General features: G+C 55.2%; 1 protein-coding gene across 1 annotated transcript; it reads right to left on the reverse strand.

Annotated features, from left to right (window-relative positions):
* Positions 1-782: 782 nt before the first annotated feature.
* Positions 783-9,100, reverse strand: Dll1 (delta like canonical Notch ligand 1). Its single transcript, XM_004644620.2, has 11 exons — positions 8,242-9,100; positions 7,832-8,131; positions 7,145-7,205; positions 6,668-6,925; positions 4,745-4,805; positions 3,920-4,050; positions 3,622-3,791; positions 3,297-3,513; positions 1,649-2,450; positions 1,442-1,559; positions 783-1,346 (listed from the first exon to the last, which is right to left on the reverse strand). The coding sequence occupies exons 1-11, from the start codon at positions 8,293-8,295 to the stop codon at positions 1,341-1,343; spliced, it is 2,178 nt and encodes a 725-aa protein (XP_004644677.1). The 5' UTR covers positions 8,296-9,100; the 3' UTR covers positions 783-1,340.
* Positions 9,101-16,502: the final 7,402 nt, after the last annotated feature.

Below are 16,502 nucleotides of genomic sequence, written 5' to 3' on the forward strand. Positions count from 1 at the left end.
GCTTAGAGGCAGTGGTTGGTTCTCCAAACTCCTCAGTGGCACCAGGGGCAGTGTGGTTGATCACAGACATGCCGGGAGCTGGGGATGGGTGGGGGAACACTCTCAATGTGCCAGTCGAGGCCAGGGGAGGTTTTGCAGGAGGGCCACTGTTATGGTTTGTGTCTAGTTGTCCCCCCAAAGCCTCATGCAGTCATGGAGTGAGGACTTCTAGAATTTGTGTTAACTCATGATCCACTGGGATTATGTGTGATCCAAGGCTGGGATTATGGGTTTTAGTACTGCTGGGATTACCCATAGGTGGGTAAGTACTGGGAAGTACCCATAGGTGTGAGTACTTCCCCTACCCTAGGGCGGGTAATTTGCATTACAATGTAAGGTGGGAAGAGAAGCTAGCTGCTTGAGCTGCTGCTACCCCTCCCTTGCACTCTTGCTCTTTGCCACCACCATGAAAGGTTGCCCTCTGCTATGTGCTGCTCTGCGTTGGACCCAGCTGAGTATGGACTGAAACCTCCAGTAACTGTGAGCTAAATAAACCTTTCCTTCCTTCATTTTGGGTGTCGGGTATTTGTCCCAGCAACGAGAGAAGAGTAACTAAGACAGCCACCAAGGCCTTGTGTCCCCAAAGACCTTGAAGCGGGCATGAGGGGCCTATCTCTGCTCAAGAGGAAGGACAAGGACCCACACTGCTGGTTGTCATTCATAATATTTATTTTGGAAAAATACTTTAAAAAGGAATTTCTTCATTAACAAAACAGTAAAAAACTCAAATAACATTTGCACAATATTCCATAAATACATTTATATACAAAAAATATAGTCACATAGACCCGAAGTGCCTTTGTACATATTTACCAAAATTTAAATTATAAAAAAATGAACATCACAAAATACTCAAGCTTTACAGATATCATGAAAAATATTTTTACAAATCCAAAAAAATAACACACATTTTTTTATCTAAAAACAAAAAACAAAAACAAAACAAAAAAAAAAAACACATTTCTGTATCAAAAAGGACAATGAAGGCAGTTGTGTCTCTAGTTCAAGAAGACTGGCTCACAAGAACCCAGGACGCGCGCGGGCAGGGCGTGCTTCTCTGCAGCGCTCAGGTCCACGCTAAATATAAACTCTGACAGCAACGGTCCATAGTGCAATGGGCGCCTGGCAGGCGGGGCAGCGCGGGCGCGGCCAGCGCGCTGCTCGGGAGGAGACCAGCTCGCCCGAGCTGTCTCAGCAGCAGTCCCGGGCTCCCTTCCTCTTCAGCAGCATTCATGGGGGCATAGATCCTTGGAATTTCACTTGTCTTGGGGCAACAGGAATTGCGCCATTCCATTTCCTTCTCACACCTAGAGGCGCAGAGACAGACAGTGGGTGAGTGGCAGACAGATGGTCGCCTCAGCGACCCGGCACCTTGCCCCCCTTCGCGTGCGCCGCAACTGACCTCGGTGGCAATGACACACTCATCCCTCTCATCAGAGATGACGTACACCGACTGGTACTTGGTGTCCTTGGAAGCGGAGTGCATGGACTCTGGCCTTTTCCTCTCCAGCGCATCCCCACTGAATGGGAAAACAAAGAGAAGCAGGCTAAGCAGAGGGGCACGCGTGACGCCCTAGGGCCCTCCCACACCTGCCACCACAGCACATACCCCCGGAGTGTGGCTGGGGTGCCCTTCTCCTCCCCTGCGTTGCCCTGAGGCTGGCACTTGGTGTCACACTTGCTGTGGGTGTCCCTGGTGGCACCTTCGTCGCCCTTGAGGTCCTGTACCAGGTTACAGTCCACTGCCGTGTAGCGGGCCTTGAGGCCATTCTTGTCGGCCCCCTGGTCCCCATGGAAGTCGGCCTTCTTGTTGGTGTTCTTGATCTGTGTGGCCCCAATGACACTGACCGAAACGTCCTTCTCCCGCTGACAGCTGGCCAGGTTGTTCATGGTTTCTGTCTCACCCCGGCAGGAGGGCTCTGCTGGCAGCCGATGCTTCTGCAGTCTGAGCCGGATGCACACTCCCAGGGCGGCACAGCCCAGCAGCAGGACCAGGACTAGGACTGCTCCAGCACACACAGCCACCCAGGGGAACGGCCCACCATGGCCCTCCACGTACTTCTCTGTAAGGTCCACCACCACGGGGCCAGCTGGCTCAGGGAGCAGGAACTGACAGTTGGGGCCCCCATAGCCCTGGGCACACTCGCACACATAGCGCAGGCCCCTTTCATGGCATGTAGCCCCGTTGTGGCAGGGCGCCTGCTCACACCTTCGGACAGGCGCGCTGCAGTTCCTGCCTGTGTAGCCAGGCGGGCAAGTGCAGGAAAAGTCATTCACACCGTCCCGGCAGGTGCCACCATTGGCACAGGGGGAGGAGGCACAGTCGTCCACGTTGTCCTCACAGTGCCTCCCAGAGAAGCCCGCCTGGCAGCGGCACAGGTAAGCATCGCCAAGGTCCACACATTTGGCACCTGGAACACGGGACAGGTGCAGTCAGTGTGTGTCCACGTGAGTATACTCACTTAACAGACATGGCCCCTGAGGGTCACCAGACCCTAGACAACCTTCACTCAGGGGGCATAGTCCACGACCCTGAACACAAGCCATAAGGAGAAATCCACACCTAGTCCCATACACTAGAATCATGAGAAAAGCTGCTATTTCTTGGTCAGCATGTTCCAACAAGCAGCATGCAAAACGCTTTGCCCGATTACTGCATTAATCTTCACAAGAGCCTGACAAAAGGACTGATACCACTAGACTCAACTTACAGACAGAAACAAAGGTTTAAAAGGACGCCACCTGGCCTACGGCCCCAGTATTAATGAGCGCAGAGGCCTGAAGCAGATGAGGAGAGGGGAGCTGTGCGGCTCAGCTCTCCTCGGGGAGGCTGTTTCAGCATCCTGACCTCTCATCGCAACAAGAAGCTCCAGGGCCCAGAACACGCCTCCTCACAGGGCTGCACCAGAACTGGGTGACAAACGCTGGATTTACCCCCTCAGAAAGCACATGGCCACGTTGCTATCGGGACCTGATCCGCTAGGCTATGGATAGCCACAGGCCCACAAGAAGCCCTGACCCTGGGCACAGTGGACCACCAGTGGCCCTGTGGAATGGACGCACAGATGAGCTCCAGCCTGCCCTCTTCCCACTTCACATTTCCAGACTCAAGCACAAAGTCTCCACCAAGAATTCCCACTACACAGCTGAAGGGAGCCACGAACTTAAGGTGGCTCATGAAGCTCTGCATCCACTGAGATGGGACACACACACCCTAGCGCCCAGGACAGTGCCCGAGAACCTGCGGCTGCCCTCACCACTGGAGCAGGGTGCAGAGCTGCAGTGATCCATCTTCTTCTCACAGTTGAAGCCGGAGTAGCCCACAGGGCAGCGGCAGGTGTAGCCTCCCTCAGGGCTGTCTGCACATCGCCCACCGTTGAAGCAGGGGCCGTCGGCGCAGGTCATGGCACTCAGCTCGCAGACCCTGCCATAGAAGCCGGGCGGGCAGGTGCAGGAGTAGCTGTTCTCGAGGTCCTGTGTGGGGAGGCAGAAAGCCTTTCCTAAGGCACTCCAGGAAACCCTCACACTGTCTTTCAGACCATGGCTTCCGGCTTTGGTAAGACCACGGAGCAACCCACTTACCGTGCAGCTCCCCCCGTTCCGGCAGGGGCTGGGGGCACACTCATCAGTCTCCAGTTCACAGTTGGCACCTGTGTACCCAGGCCGACAGGAGCAGGTGTAGCTGCCCTGCCCCGTGTTGGTGCAGGTGGCCCCATTCCTGCAGGGTGTGTGGTGAGTGCAGTAGTTCAGATCTGTTGGGGTGGAGACAGAAAAGGAGGGAAGCAAAGGAAATGCAGGAAGCCTTTTATTTTTCCAGTAACCAAGAGCCAGGTAAGTCCCAGGCTGCCTTGGAGGGGCAGTTATGGGCTGGGAGGCTTACCTTGGTTACAGAAAAGGCCCCCCCAGCCTTCCTGGCAGTTACACTGCCAGGGCTGCTGGCAGGTGCCATGGAGACAGCCTGGGTATCGGATGCATTCGTCACAGTACCGTCCCTGCCAGCCTATCCTACACCTTGGGAAAAAGCAGAAAACAATCAGACAGAGGCTGACCGCTGCTGGGTTCCTAGTGACACTGGTGCACATTAAAAGCCATCTGGGGCAGCACCAGCAATGTGTGCTAGGCAGAATGCTGGGTCACCTTGGAAAGCCTGAACTGCCTCAGGGGTTCTGATGGTGGACATTTGAAAGCCCCCTGCATGGTTCTAACACCAGCAAGGCCCACGAACCATGTATGTGAACACCTGCTTTCTGTGACCGTTCTTCACCTGCTGCCTGTCCACCTTCATCACCACTGCATTAGGTGACTGGCAAGCCCTCGCCCATACACAGTGGGACCTCAGTTCACACGTGCTTTTGTTTGCCAACATTTGGTTCGCAAACAGAAGCATCTGACAAAATTTTGTTGTTTGCAAACTCTGCATCAGGTGACCAACATGAGTACAGCCATCTTTCCGCACAAACACAAACATGGCCACCTTTTCCAAAATATAGAACAAATTAAACTTGCAAACCAAGGTACCACTGTACACACCCAAGCCCTCACTATGCAAAAACACCAGGATGACAGCCCCCTCACTCAACCCATTTTAGCAGTTTTCCAACTGATGGTTGTAAAGCACAACATGCTCACAAATACCATACTCTGGGTATAAAATGATAACGAGCAGAGGCAGAAAACAAAATGCAAAACAACTTCAGAAACTTACTTGCATTCCCCGGGCTTGTCACAAAATCCATGCTGTTCATCGCACCCAGGCAGGCAGATTGCTGTAGGCAAATAAACACAGGTTGAGCCCCACCCTGGGGCCTCCCTCGAAGCTCCAGGTGGGGATGGTGGAAGCTAGCTATGCCCAGTCTGCAGGTCCTAGCTGAGCACACCTGGGTAGTGGAGCCCTGGCCCACACTGGCTGGGAGCTCTGGACTTCACTTAGCTTAGAATGAGCATTCTTCTTAATACAGTGGCTCCCGGACAAAAGGGCTCTCGGAAGCCCCCACCCCCACCCATCCCCTTTTCTTCTACAAGAGGGTCAGAAGTCTTCCCCCTCCTCCTCCCCCACTTCCCAATTCTATGCACAAAGCTCCACCTCTTAATATCCCAGAAAGTGTGTGTGCAGATAAGAGTGGACAGCTGGTGTGCAGGGTGCCTGGGCAGGACAGCTGCTCCATTGTCTCTTCCCTCCCGGCAGCTGCCCCAGCGCAACAATGCCGCCCCCCCACGTCCCCCCACAGCCCTAGCATGTGTGTCTGTGTGTGCGGTCACACACACAGACACACACGCTCCTGCCAATGGGAGCAGGAGGCACACCCGCCACCTATCCTCCCAGAGATCTAATCTATGGCACGTGCAAGCTGGGCGGGGAGAGACTAGGTGATTGAATAAGAAAAAAGTTCGGGTTTCTGGCTACCCCAGAACCATGGGTGAAAATAGAGGAAAGCTCAGTGGGAGGCAACCCAGGAGGTCGGAGCTGCCCCAGGGATGGGGGCGCTGGCTGAGGCTTCGAGCTGGCTAACTTTCCCAGTTATGAAACTCACTGAGGAGCCACTCTGCCAGTTCTTAAGAAAACAGAACGCGCCTGGGCCAAGGCAGAGCTTAAAAGGACCTCCATGGAGCCCTGACAGAGATGGGGAACTAAGCAGCAATGACGCTGGGCCTTCCTGCAATGAGAGGTCCCCTCACCTCCGTGCACAAATCAGAGCTGAGTAAGCCACTCTCTTCCTATCCCCCCACCCCAGAGGTTGGAGGCCTCACAGAGTCCAGAGTTCACCTGCTCCAGGGCAGGAGAATGAAAGTTCATGGCCTAGTGGGGGTGGGGGTGTTTCCCTGGCAGCTCACCAACCCTTGACTGTGGGGAAATGCTGTACCAACAGGCCAGGGTGGCCAGCCTGTGGGGAGGCCTTGGAGAGCTGGAAAGAGGCTCTCTGAGGGCCAGATGAACCAGAGTAGAGCCAGGGGCTCCCTGCCTGCCAGGAGATTACATCAGTACCTACATTTCTTTGCAGGCAGGGAGCTAGGAGCACTCAAACAGGACAAGGAGAGGTGTGCCCCTCACCCTTGTGGCTTTAACACACTTGTCCCTGGTATCCACAGACCCACAGGAATAAAAACCTCCCACCAGGAAAGCATAAACAGTGTGCACCACAGGAAATCTTTGAAATTGGCTTGTTCGGTGGTCAGGTCAAATACCCCAAATCAGGGAAGAGAAAGCGGATCTTCCTGAGGAGACGTCACAGCCAGGACAGTGTGGAGAGCAAGTCCTGCACACACCCGCTCTGTGACTGTTCCTCCCTTCCTTCCTCCCCTCCCTCCACATGCACACACCCTGGGGGGAGCACAGCCTCGCTTCCTGACCCCTGGCCTTGTCTCTGAACGCCTCCCTGATGAAGAAAGGCAGCTTCCTATAGTGAGTAAACACTGTCTTGGATGTGAAAATGCCTGAGTTGACCCTGACCCTGCTCCCGACTGTAAGACATCAGAGAGGAAGCCCTGCACTTTGGGCCTCTGTTTCCCCATCAGAACATGTCCAAGGTTCTCTCTTGTGCTAAAGCTCATAATCCTAGGCCTCCTCAACAGCCCCACTACCACCGCCAAGCACAGCAGCAAGAAGGAGCGGCCTTCCCACAGGACTCACGTTCGGTGCAGTACTGGCCTTTCCAGCCCGGGTTGCACACCTTCTCGCCTCTCTCCCCACAGGTGAAGTGGCCGAAGGCATCGTCCCGGGGGCGGCAGAACACCGAGCAGCCCTCTCCATAGTAGTGCTCGTCACACACAAAGCGGTACGAGTACTTGAGATCTGTGCGGCCGCTGCTGTGCAGATCCTGGGACCACTCTTCACCCACCGTCAGGTGCCTCTGGGTGGCCAGGCGGCTTATGAGCCTTTCTGGGTTTTCTGGGGGAGGAGAAGATGCTCTAGTCAGTCCCAACCAGGAACACAGGGCTTAGGGACCAAGAGGGAGATGGCAGGCATGTCCCTTGCATGGGAAGAAGGCCTTGGGCCTGGAGCGACTGGCACACATGCAGAATGAAAACCAGCAGAGTTTGAGGGTACAGTAAGCTACATCTCAGGTGAGGAAGCTGTGCACAGTCTTGGGCGTGAACATGTGGTTACCTGTGGCAAGGTCGTCAGGAGCATCTGTGTGGAGGGCCTCGATGATCAGAGAGAAGGTGCCCTGGGGAGAAGAGTGGACATGAGACAAACCAGAAAGGGGCATCTGTAAAGTCAGTCTCTGGGACACGCAAGTCAGGACAGAGGCTGGTAACCCAGCAGCATCCAAGAGGGTCTTGTCATCTCTCACTGGCCTCACTTCATTTATGGAATCAGAGAAACTTTGAAAAGATTGCTTTCCTGGTGTGTCATTTTTTTGTTTGTTTTTTTGTTTTGTTTTGGTTTGTTTTTTTCAGCCTGTTAGTACAGGATATCATGAAGGGGGAGAGTAGGAGAGCTCAGGCAGTCAAGTGGGACAGTGAAGAGGCTGGAGGACAGCTGTCATTAGTCCTGCAGGATGGGACCAGGCCTAGGCCTGGGGGCTGAGAACAGTACTTCCCAGCGTGAAACGTCTGACTGCAGAGACAGGCACAGTGGCGCCTATGGTATGTCCTGGATTTGGACGGTTTGGGTCCTACCTGCATCCTCACCACAGCCCAGGGTCACCTCCAGTGCCCACGGGCCCTTTTCAGAAGGCTAGGCAACAGACAGACCCACACTTCGTCTTGGGCTGTGCCCGTAAGACAGGTGTGCCAGCCCCCACCCACCGTGCCCGCCCGCCCGCCCGGGGAACGCATATGCGGCACTCACCGGCCAGGTGAAGCCAAAAGGGAAGCGGATGGGGTTGGTGAAGGCAGAGTCGGCGCCAGCGCTGTCGCCGTCAGGCAGGCTGAAGGAGTCGACGCCCAGCACCGGCGTGACGGTGCTGCCGTACGTGCAGGGCGGCTCGGGGGACACGCTGGCCTGGTAGTGCTTGAGGCACACTCGGAAAAAGGTCCTGCAGGCGCATGGCGGGCCCGTGCCCCCGCGGCAGCAGTTGCGGTTCCCCAGCAGCCCCTTCTTGTTGACGAACTCCTGCAGCTTCAGCTCAAACACACCCGAGCTCCAGACCTGCACGGGGAAGGGCGTGAGGGCGCGGGCCGTGGCTCGCTCGTAGGCTCCGCATTCGGCGGACAGCTGCGCGCCCCCGCCCTCCGCCGCACCGCCCGCCCGGCCCCTACCTGGCACAGCAGGGCCGAGACGACGGCGAGGGCCAGCGCGCTCCGACGGCCCATGGTCCCGCGGCGCGCGCCTCCGGGTGTCCCGGGCCTCCTCTGGGGCGGGGGCGCGGGCAGGTGGGGCGCCCGGGATTCCTGCTCCGGACGGTCTCGGCCCCTCTGAGGTTTGCGGTCCTGTGGATCCGCCGCGGGGAGCCGCGCTCCGCGATGCGCGCTGCGCGAGAGAAAGAGCTCGCTCCGGCTGCGCAGGAGACGCAATTTGCGGTTTTCTCCTTTCTTCCAAGCCACGAGTAGGTGAGGATCGTCTGCTTCCTGGTTTTGTTTAAGCGTCTTCAAGATAGAGATAGAGATGATAGAGACAGATAGAGATGGAGACAGAAAAAGCGAGAGCGCGCAAGCGTCCAGACATTCAGTTTAATTCCCAAGAGAGCGACGGAGGCTTCCTGCGGAGGCCGATTAGAAGGCGGTGGTCTGGATATCCCACGGGCGAGGCGATAATCCTGGGCCGCGCGGAGCGCGGAAGGGACGGCGGGTGCGCGGTGAGTGTGCGGCGCGCTCCCTGCGCTCGCGGCCCGGTGTCACTGGGGCTTGGTGTCACTGGGGCCCGGTGTCACTCAGCGGCGGCCGCTCCGGGAGCGCTCCGCGCCTGCGGCTCCTGCGCCAGCGCCAAGCCTCGCGTCTTCCCGACAAATCTGGCCAATGCCATTCGAGTCAGCCCGCCCTGGACCCGAGGCCCGGGCCGAGAAGCTTCGCGCGGCGCCCGTCCTCTCGAGCGACTGCCCTCAACAGGACAGGGATCCGCGAGTGCGCGCCGAGGATCTGCCGAAGGCCGGCGCCTGCCGCCCTTATATTCCGCCGGCCGGCCGCATGCCTAATGAGATGCAAATGAACGGCCCCCCAATCTGGCGAGAGCTGTCACAAAGGAGCCACTTTTCCAAACCCTCCTCTCAATGGATCGCCAAATGGTCAGTGAGCTGTAAAATGTGCAACCCTCCTCCCCGCCCCCACCTCCCCGCCCCCGGCCCTCCCCTGCCCCCGCCCCCAGCCCCTCCGCCTTCCTCCCGCACCGCACAAAACGCACTCATTTACATGCCTGCAAAATGTTCACGGAAGGGATCCCTCTGCTCTCGGAGCTGATGCCACCACCGCGGCCCGGGCCTGAAGACCTGCAGACCCTCGGAGCCTGGCGGGCGGCCTGCGCTTCCTCCCGCGGCCCAGCACCGGGCTCGCCCTCTTCCAGATCCCTCCCGGCCCGGAGCCCGCCTCCCGGGGTCCGCGCGCTGGCCGCGTCCCGGGGGCGTGGGGAGGGAGGGGTTGGAGACCCGGCCGCCCCTCGGAGACCGCCCCTCCTCCGGGAGGACTCTTCCTAAGGAGGAGGCTCCGAGAGGGGGCGGGGCGGGGGCGCGGTAGGAAGGGGCAGGCGGTGGGGGGTCGGGGGGCGGGGGTGGCTGGTGCGCGGCGGCAGTTTTGAGAAGTTTGAGGAGGTCGGCCCCAGATACTCCCGGCCATGGAAGGCGACTGAATCTAGGAAAGTGCAGATCCGGGGCGCGGGGTCGGGGGCTGACCCCTGGGCCCCCGGCGTCCGGCGCCCTGGGTGTCCCTGTGTAGTCCGCGGCCGCTAGGGTGGGGGTCTGAGTGTGAGCAGCGTGTCCCCCGAGCCAGGGGAGCCGGAAGCCTTGAACTACCCCCTCCCCAAGACACACACACGCACCCTGTGCCGCCACCACCTTCCCTGGGTCTCGGGCCCCTCTCTCCTGGGCATTGCCCCCTCGGCCTCCCTCGGCTTGGTAAAAAGTGAGTTTGGTGTGTGTCGTTCGCGTGGCTGTCATTAAGGCAGTCTGTTATTGTGCGAGGCTGAATCAGTGGCTCTTTGTGCGCTCAGCTGTATGGTAATGCAGACAGCACCTGCTCGCCGCACAATGCCGAGAGAAAAAGCCCCCTCCGCGCGCTGCGGCCTCTGCGACAATGTCCGGCACATGTTCCAAAGACCCCTCTAGCCTGGCCCCCCAGCCCACAACCTTTACACAATCGTCACCTTATTAGGTTTTTACATGTCCGTCAGACACTAGAACTTTTGTTTTCATTTTTTTATGGGAAATGAGTTTATTGGGAGGGCCGAGAACACGCACCACAGTGAATTATCTCAACTGCTCTCCTGCTTCCAGGCCGGGAGTAAGCCAAAGCGCATCGTCCTCCTCTGGCATCCGGCTTTGTATAGGGCGCGTTCGCTGCGACCCTTTCTATCCCTGACTGCTGGTCCTTACCCCTGGCCGCAGCACCTTGGAAGCTTCCTTAGAAGGCTGGGGATACAGCTCCTCGTGCAGCATCTGCCTGGCAAGCACAAGGTCCTGAGTTCGATTCCCAATACCCCCCCCAAAAAAGAAGAAGACGAAGAAAGAAAAGTAAATGAGGTGAGAGCCCAGCACAGCCCCCAGAGGGACCCGGGCAGTGTCCTGCTTTTGGTGTGGCAGGCCTGACAGGAGACAACTGCACTGTCCTGCAGAGTCATCACTATCCAAGTCTGGTGTCTCCATAACAGTGTTTTGACACATTTGAAAATGGGGACCCCCTCAAACACCCAGGATACCCCTGGCGTCATCAATCTCAAGGGTCACTTTGAGAAGTCATCTGGGATGGTCCCTCTGGTTATCTACACCTGGTATCAGGATTGCTTCACTCCTTTTCAGTGATCGGACATCTGCCAAGGTGTCTCACAAATACTTTAAGTTTTTAGGATCCACAGAGATGTGCACTTAAATTCCCCATTGCCACCAGGTGGAAAACCAGAGCTAGCCAAAAGCCCTGTACAGAGTGTTTAAGGCTGTGGTGAGAAAGGAGGGCTTGGGCCCCACTAGGAAACTCACCCCCATTGTTTCATGTTGAGCAAATGGAGGCTTCAGAAGGACTGCCACCCCAAAGGACAGTGTCAAACCCACTGTCCTTGTCCTTTGCAAGCATGTACTTGCATTGCCACAGGGCTCGGCCAGCTCAAATCCTAATTTAATCTTGCCACCTAGTGTCAGCATCCTTTTTTTACTAGGGTAATGTTTCCTCCCAAAGCTACTTTCTGAGGGTTTCTGCTCCCTGTGACTCAGAAGCTGTTCCCTGTGGAGAGGTGAGAGGATTCCCAGAGCAGAGAGGTACAGATGAAAAAGGAATGCAAGGTTAGAATGCAGAATCCTGAGTGTCCCTGAGACAGTGCAGATTTCAGGAAGAAATGAAATATCAGGAACCTTTTAATTAGAAGATGGAAGTGGGAAGCAGGCTCATTTGAATGCCTGTTTAGAAAACTGGAAATAAAAAGTTCCACGCGCAAGGGCTTAAACTTTGAGGGAAAAAGACTTGCCCCAAATCTTTAACAAACCCCCCTTAGTATCAAGTATTTGTTAAATTGACATGGCACAGATTTCTCGATTACAGCGCAAAGCAGAACTGAAAGGCATCGTAAAATCCATCAGAATCCTGCCCAAAGCCTTCATTCTTTTCCAACTTAATTTATGCCACGCGATTCTGTATTGGGGAAATCAAGCAGAAAGTCCTTTTCTCCCTCCATCTCCTCCTCCTTCTCCTCTTCTTCCTCCCCCATCTTCCCCTTCTTTTCCTCCTCCTCTTCTTCCTCCTCCTCTTCTCTCCACTTTTTCCATCTCCCACCCCCAAGTTGGTTCCTCTTCCCTTCTTTCAAAAGCTGAGCTAAAGGGGAGACTGTTTAACTTAAGCATTTCTATAGGAGCCTGTTGTAGTTTAACTCCTGCGCACCAGTAGCTGGGATGAACAAAGGAGAGACTCGAGGTCCAACTATTCATCCTTTCTTTGCACTTTAATTTTCATTGATTGGGAAGACAAGGGGAGCCCTTAGGGATTTGAGCTGGAGGGGGATGACACGCCTTTAGACGCCATCAGCCCCCTAGCCAGCCATCTGCTCCAAACCAAATGGCGTTTTTTCACTCCCTAACTGCATGTCTCTATACTACAACTAAGCACTCTGAACCCCCCAAATGCAGAAGGGAGCTTAAACTAGAGATGTTAAATAGATCTGACTCGCTGTTGGCCCTAGCTGCCAGATTCCCTCCTCCCCATACGCCATAAATCCTCACCTTGCTCATTAGGAGAAAGCAGGAAACTTTCTTTTAAATACTTTTTGATGCCTCAGCAAATTTACTGTACAAAGTGAGGCTCATTAAGGCTTAGAAGGCACCCAATATATCAGACACAAGAGTAGAAGGAAGCATTTGCTGCCTGGTGGTGGTAGTGATTCTTTTCTCCAGGCATGTGCAACTCATCCTCTGAATAACTTCAGTGGTCAGGGGCAGCTCAAGTTGTATAGACAGGCACAGCAACCTACAGTTCTGTTAGAGACCTTGCCTATTTTCTCCTGTTATGTCATTTGATGGTGGCCAGGAGTCATCTTGGTAAATTAGACGTGCCCATCCTCTGCAGTGTGTGAGTTAATACTGTGAGCCTCCAAACATGCTCCAACCCCTTCCACCCAAAGGCTCGATTGTGTGTGTGATGGCCCGCGGCTGCGGTAGGCAGCAGGGCCCAGGCAGATTGCAGTAAACAGCACCCAAAACAGGTCAGATTCCAGCCCAGCATAGGTTCAGTTTCTGTGTAAACAAATCTGGAGACTTGAGTGGGGCTTGTGTTTTCTTAGACCAACTGAATACTGTATACCCAACAGAGAGGTTCTCTTATCCCCAAGAAGAATTAGGGTCCTTGTTCAGAACAACAAAATAAAAAAACTTCCAGACAACAAATCTGGTGTTGATCAAACATGCCAGCTTTCACGAAAAACCAAAAAAAGAAAAGAAAACGAAAATAAAAAAAGAATAATAAGAAAAAGAGGGACAGAAAGCCTGTTTATTAATTAGTATTAGTATCACATCTCAACACTCCCAGTCTCTGCAGACCAGTTTTGGAATCTGAAAGTAGTTACAATAGCAGAGGATTCCCTGCTTGCTGTGAGAGAGGAAGCCAGGCGCGCCCTGGTCTCTTGCCCATCCCCCCAGCTCCCGCCCCCCACCCCAGTCTGGCTGTGATAGATTAGGTACTCCCTAACTCCTAAAGCCATCTTTGGGCACACACACACACCTCCGGGCTTACATTTACCGGCCACACCTACCTAAATATGTACACAGACGTGTTCATACTTGATTGTGGTTGTGTCGGGATCTTTATTTCTAACTTTTATTTTTCTAACCCGAAGCACCCAGTTCTGCAGAGCTGAAGGGGAGCAGATCCAGGATGACGTTTAATAGGCGAGAACTTTGCTCTTGATGTTCGGCGAGAACCTGGAGAGGGACGGCCAGAGCGCCTCCGCCCTCCGCGCAGCGCATCCCCTTGGCTGGTGAAGCCTTCCGCACGCCCCCGCGGACCCCCTGGGCGGCTGGCTAGCTTAGGACACTTCAAGTTCTAGATCTTTTCCATTTTAATGGGGCAGGCGGCCTTGTCTGGGAAAGGCGTGAATGCTCCTGCCCACCTGGGTGTTTTGTTTATCCTCTGGGGGCGGGGAGAGCTCTGAGCCGCCACGCAAGCCGGACACTTCACCTCCCGCGCGTGGATCGGAGGTGGCCGCGGCAGGTCCGCGGAAAGTTGCAAAGGCATGTGCTGATTTGCATGAGAAAGGGCGAGTCGCGTGGCTCAGCTGGCGGCCCCGGCGCAGATGACGGGTCGCCCGCCCGCCGCCTTCCCCTCGGAACCGCGGGTCATCTGCTCCGGGCTGTCCTGCGCTCATCTCCATGACAAAGCGCGTGTTTACCTGCGGCAGCAGCACCGGCGGGCGCGCCTTTGTCCCAGGATCAGATTACGCGGCAGCTGCTCGGAGCCACTCCGAACTTTCCGCTGCCTAACGCGCGGCGCTGCGGGGTGGGGGCGGGGCCGCGAGGGGCCACGTGGAGTCAGGGCGCGCGAGAGGCGGACGCCCCGAGGGCTTCTCGGAGGTGGCGCCGAGCGGATGTGGGCGGAGGTGCGGGAGGAAGCTGGGGGCGGCCTGCGCTCTAGGTCGGGATGAGGGTCGACGGGGACCCTCCGGCTGCGCGCCATCGGGGTGAACCTGAGTGCCCCTGCTTGCGCTCTCGAGCACTCCGCCTGCGGGAACTCTTTCACTACTCTTGCCCTGGGTCGCGTCCTCGCACTCAGGAATGGGGAGCTCACGATTTTGGCAACCGGGGATGGAGAGAAAGGGAGATGTTGAGCACGCGCGGGGCTGGTGAACCGAGTCCTCTTATGCCAGGCGCCCCCGCCCTCAGGAGGTCTCGTCACCTGTCGCCCGAGGAGCCAGGGAGCCCGCCAGTCTCCCACGCTGGCCCTGCCCTTGGGGCGTTCGGCGGGAGGTGGGGTTCCAGGGTCTTCCGGGTTAACGCTGGGCGCGGGCCAGCTCCCCGCCTCCCCACTAACGTTCCCCCGGGATCCGCGCCTCCACTCCCGAGGATCCCAGGACAAGATGCTCGTGGAGGCTTTGGGGAGCGATGTCCTCCCTTGGCCTCCCCATTTCCCCTTTTCTGTGAGCATCTGCCCGGGGAAGAACAGATGTGGGCACCTGCGGTGACAGGCTGCATATGTTCTGTCCTATTCACAGGCATTCAGACGTGGCTACAATGAGCGGCCTTTGTGTGCAGAGTCACTAAATATATTAATCTGTACTCCCCAGAGCACCGGGCTGTTTAATTTTTCACTAGCAATAACATCTGATCTAATCCTTAAATCGGCTCCCAAAAGCCTTGCCTCCAGCCCACCCCCCTCCTTAAAAAACGTGTGAAGTTATTCAACTTTCCACCTGTTGCTTGCCGAATTGAGCGGGGTCGCTGCAACAGCTATGTGGGTTCCTTGGGGGGAAAGGAGCAGAGGAGCTGAGGGGAGCGGTCCCCACGTGGCCGGGGAAGGCTGTTTACCGGGGAGAAGTAAACACGAAGTGTGGCGCGCAGGCCCCCAAATGTTGTGCAAACAAAGACTAATGATTATTAAACAGCTTCGAAAGCATCCCTGCAAACTTACCCTATGTGAATGCTTCTAAACGTAGAGCTCCCATTTATCTTTTTATCTAACTCTCGTGGTTATTATAAATATTGGACCATAGGCCACACTGCCAAAAAGTAACATTAATCTCAGATGTAAGACTTAGATTGTTTTTATCAATTTTGCTGCACGACTCTTTTATCTTAGCATCCCTTATTCTGTTTTGATTTGTTTTCGGCTACAATGAGTCCTTTAGTGCCATTGTGGATGTCACAATGCACATGGACATCAGGCCGTGAATGAAGACAGAGGCAGTTTAAACAAACCAAGCTCTTTCTTCCCTTTCCATCTATTGTCCTATGAATGGGCCTGCTGCATGCGGCTGCTAGGAAACCGGCTTTGCAAAGCTCTACTCTAGTAAATAGCTGGGGAGAAAGGCACCCTGATAAATAGCCCGAGTATTGGAGTATTGGACGGGAAATGGAGGAGACAAACTTAGGCACTTCTTTTTTCCACTTTTAAGTCAATACATTACATTTCAAAATGTAGAACACACATCCTAGTTTTCCACCTCTGCACTTCAAATTCCCTCTTTTTAATTCTTTGCTCCCCTCTGATGCTTCCATCTGGGCAGAATGGGGACAACACTGGGTCACCATCAACTTTTTTTTTTTTTTTGCAAAACCGGGGATTGAACTCAGGCCCTTGAGCTTGCCAGGGAAGCGCTTATTCCACTGAGCCATCTCCCCAGTGCCTAACTTTGGTTTTTGAAGTGCAAGAAAATGGGGGCTGGGTGGAATGTTTATCAGTCACCGCCCCTAATGAGCACACTGCTGTTGGAATGCAGGTGTGGTACCACTTCTAGTCCATAGAATACAGAGGCAGGTCTGGTCTTTTAAAAGGAATGATCACAAACTGTGACCTGTTTCAGTGGGCTGGAGCTGGGCCTATTCCTACAAGACAGCTGTATTGCTCCAGCTGTGAAGGTCCCAGGCACTTAGTGTGCCAGCAAGGGCCACTCTCACCAGCCAGAAAGTGGTGTTTCATTCTCAGGAACTAGATGTGTTCCCAGGGCCACCAAGGAACCAGCCACTGTCCAGGCAGATGAAAAACCACAAAGGATTTAGAGTGAGGGGATGGTCAAACATGCCAGGAAGATTGTTTCATCCATTCATTCATTCCATTCACACATTCATTCATTCTTTCTTATCAATCCCAGGGATTGGGGGCCTATTGAAATTGAACATGCTGTTCTCCACCATGCAAAAGTTAAAGTCAGTCAGACAAGGCTCTCCTGCTGTCACATTTTTTTT

Source organism: Octodon degus, unplaced genomic scaffold (assembly GCF_000260255.1).
Source record: "Octodon degus isolate 3935 unplaced genomic scaffold, OctDeg1.0 scaffold00205, whole genome shotgun sequence".
Taxonomy (NCBI): domain Eukaryota; kingdom Metazoa; phylum Chordata; class Mammalia; order Rodentia; family Octodontidae; genus Octodon; species Octodon degus.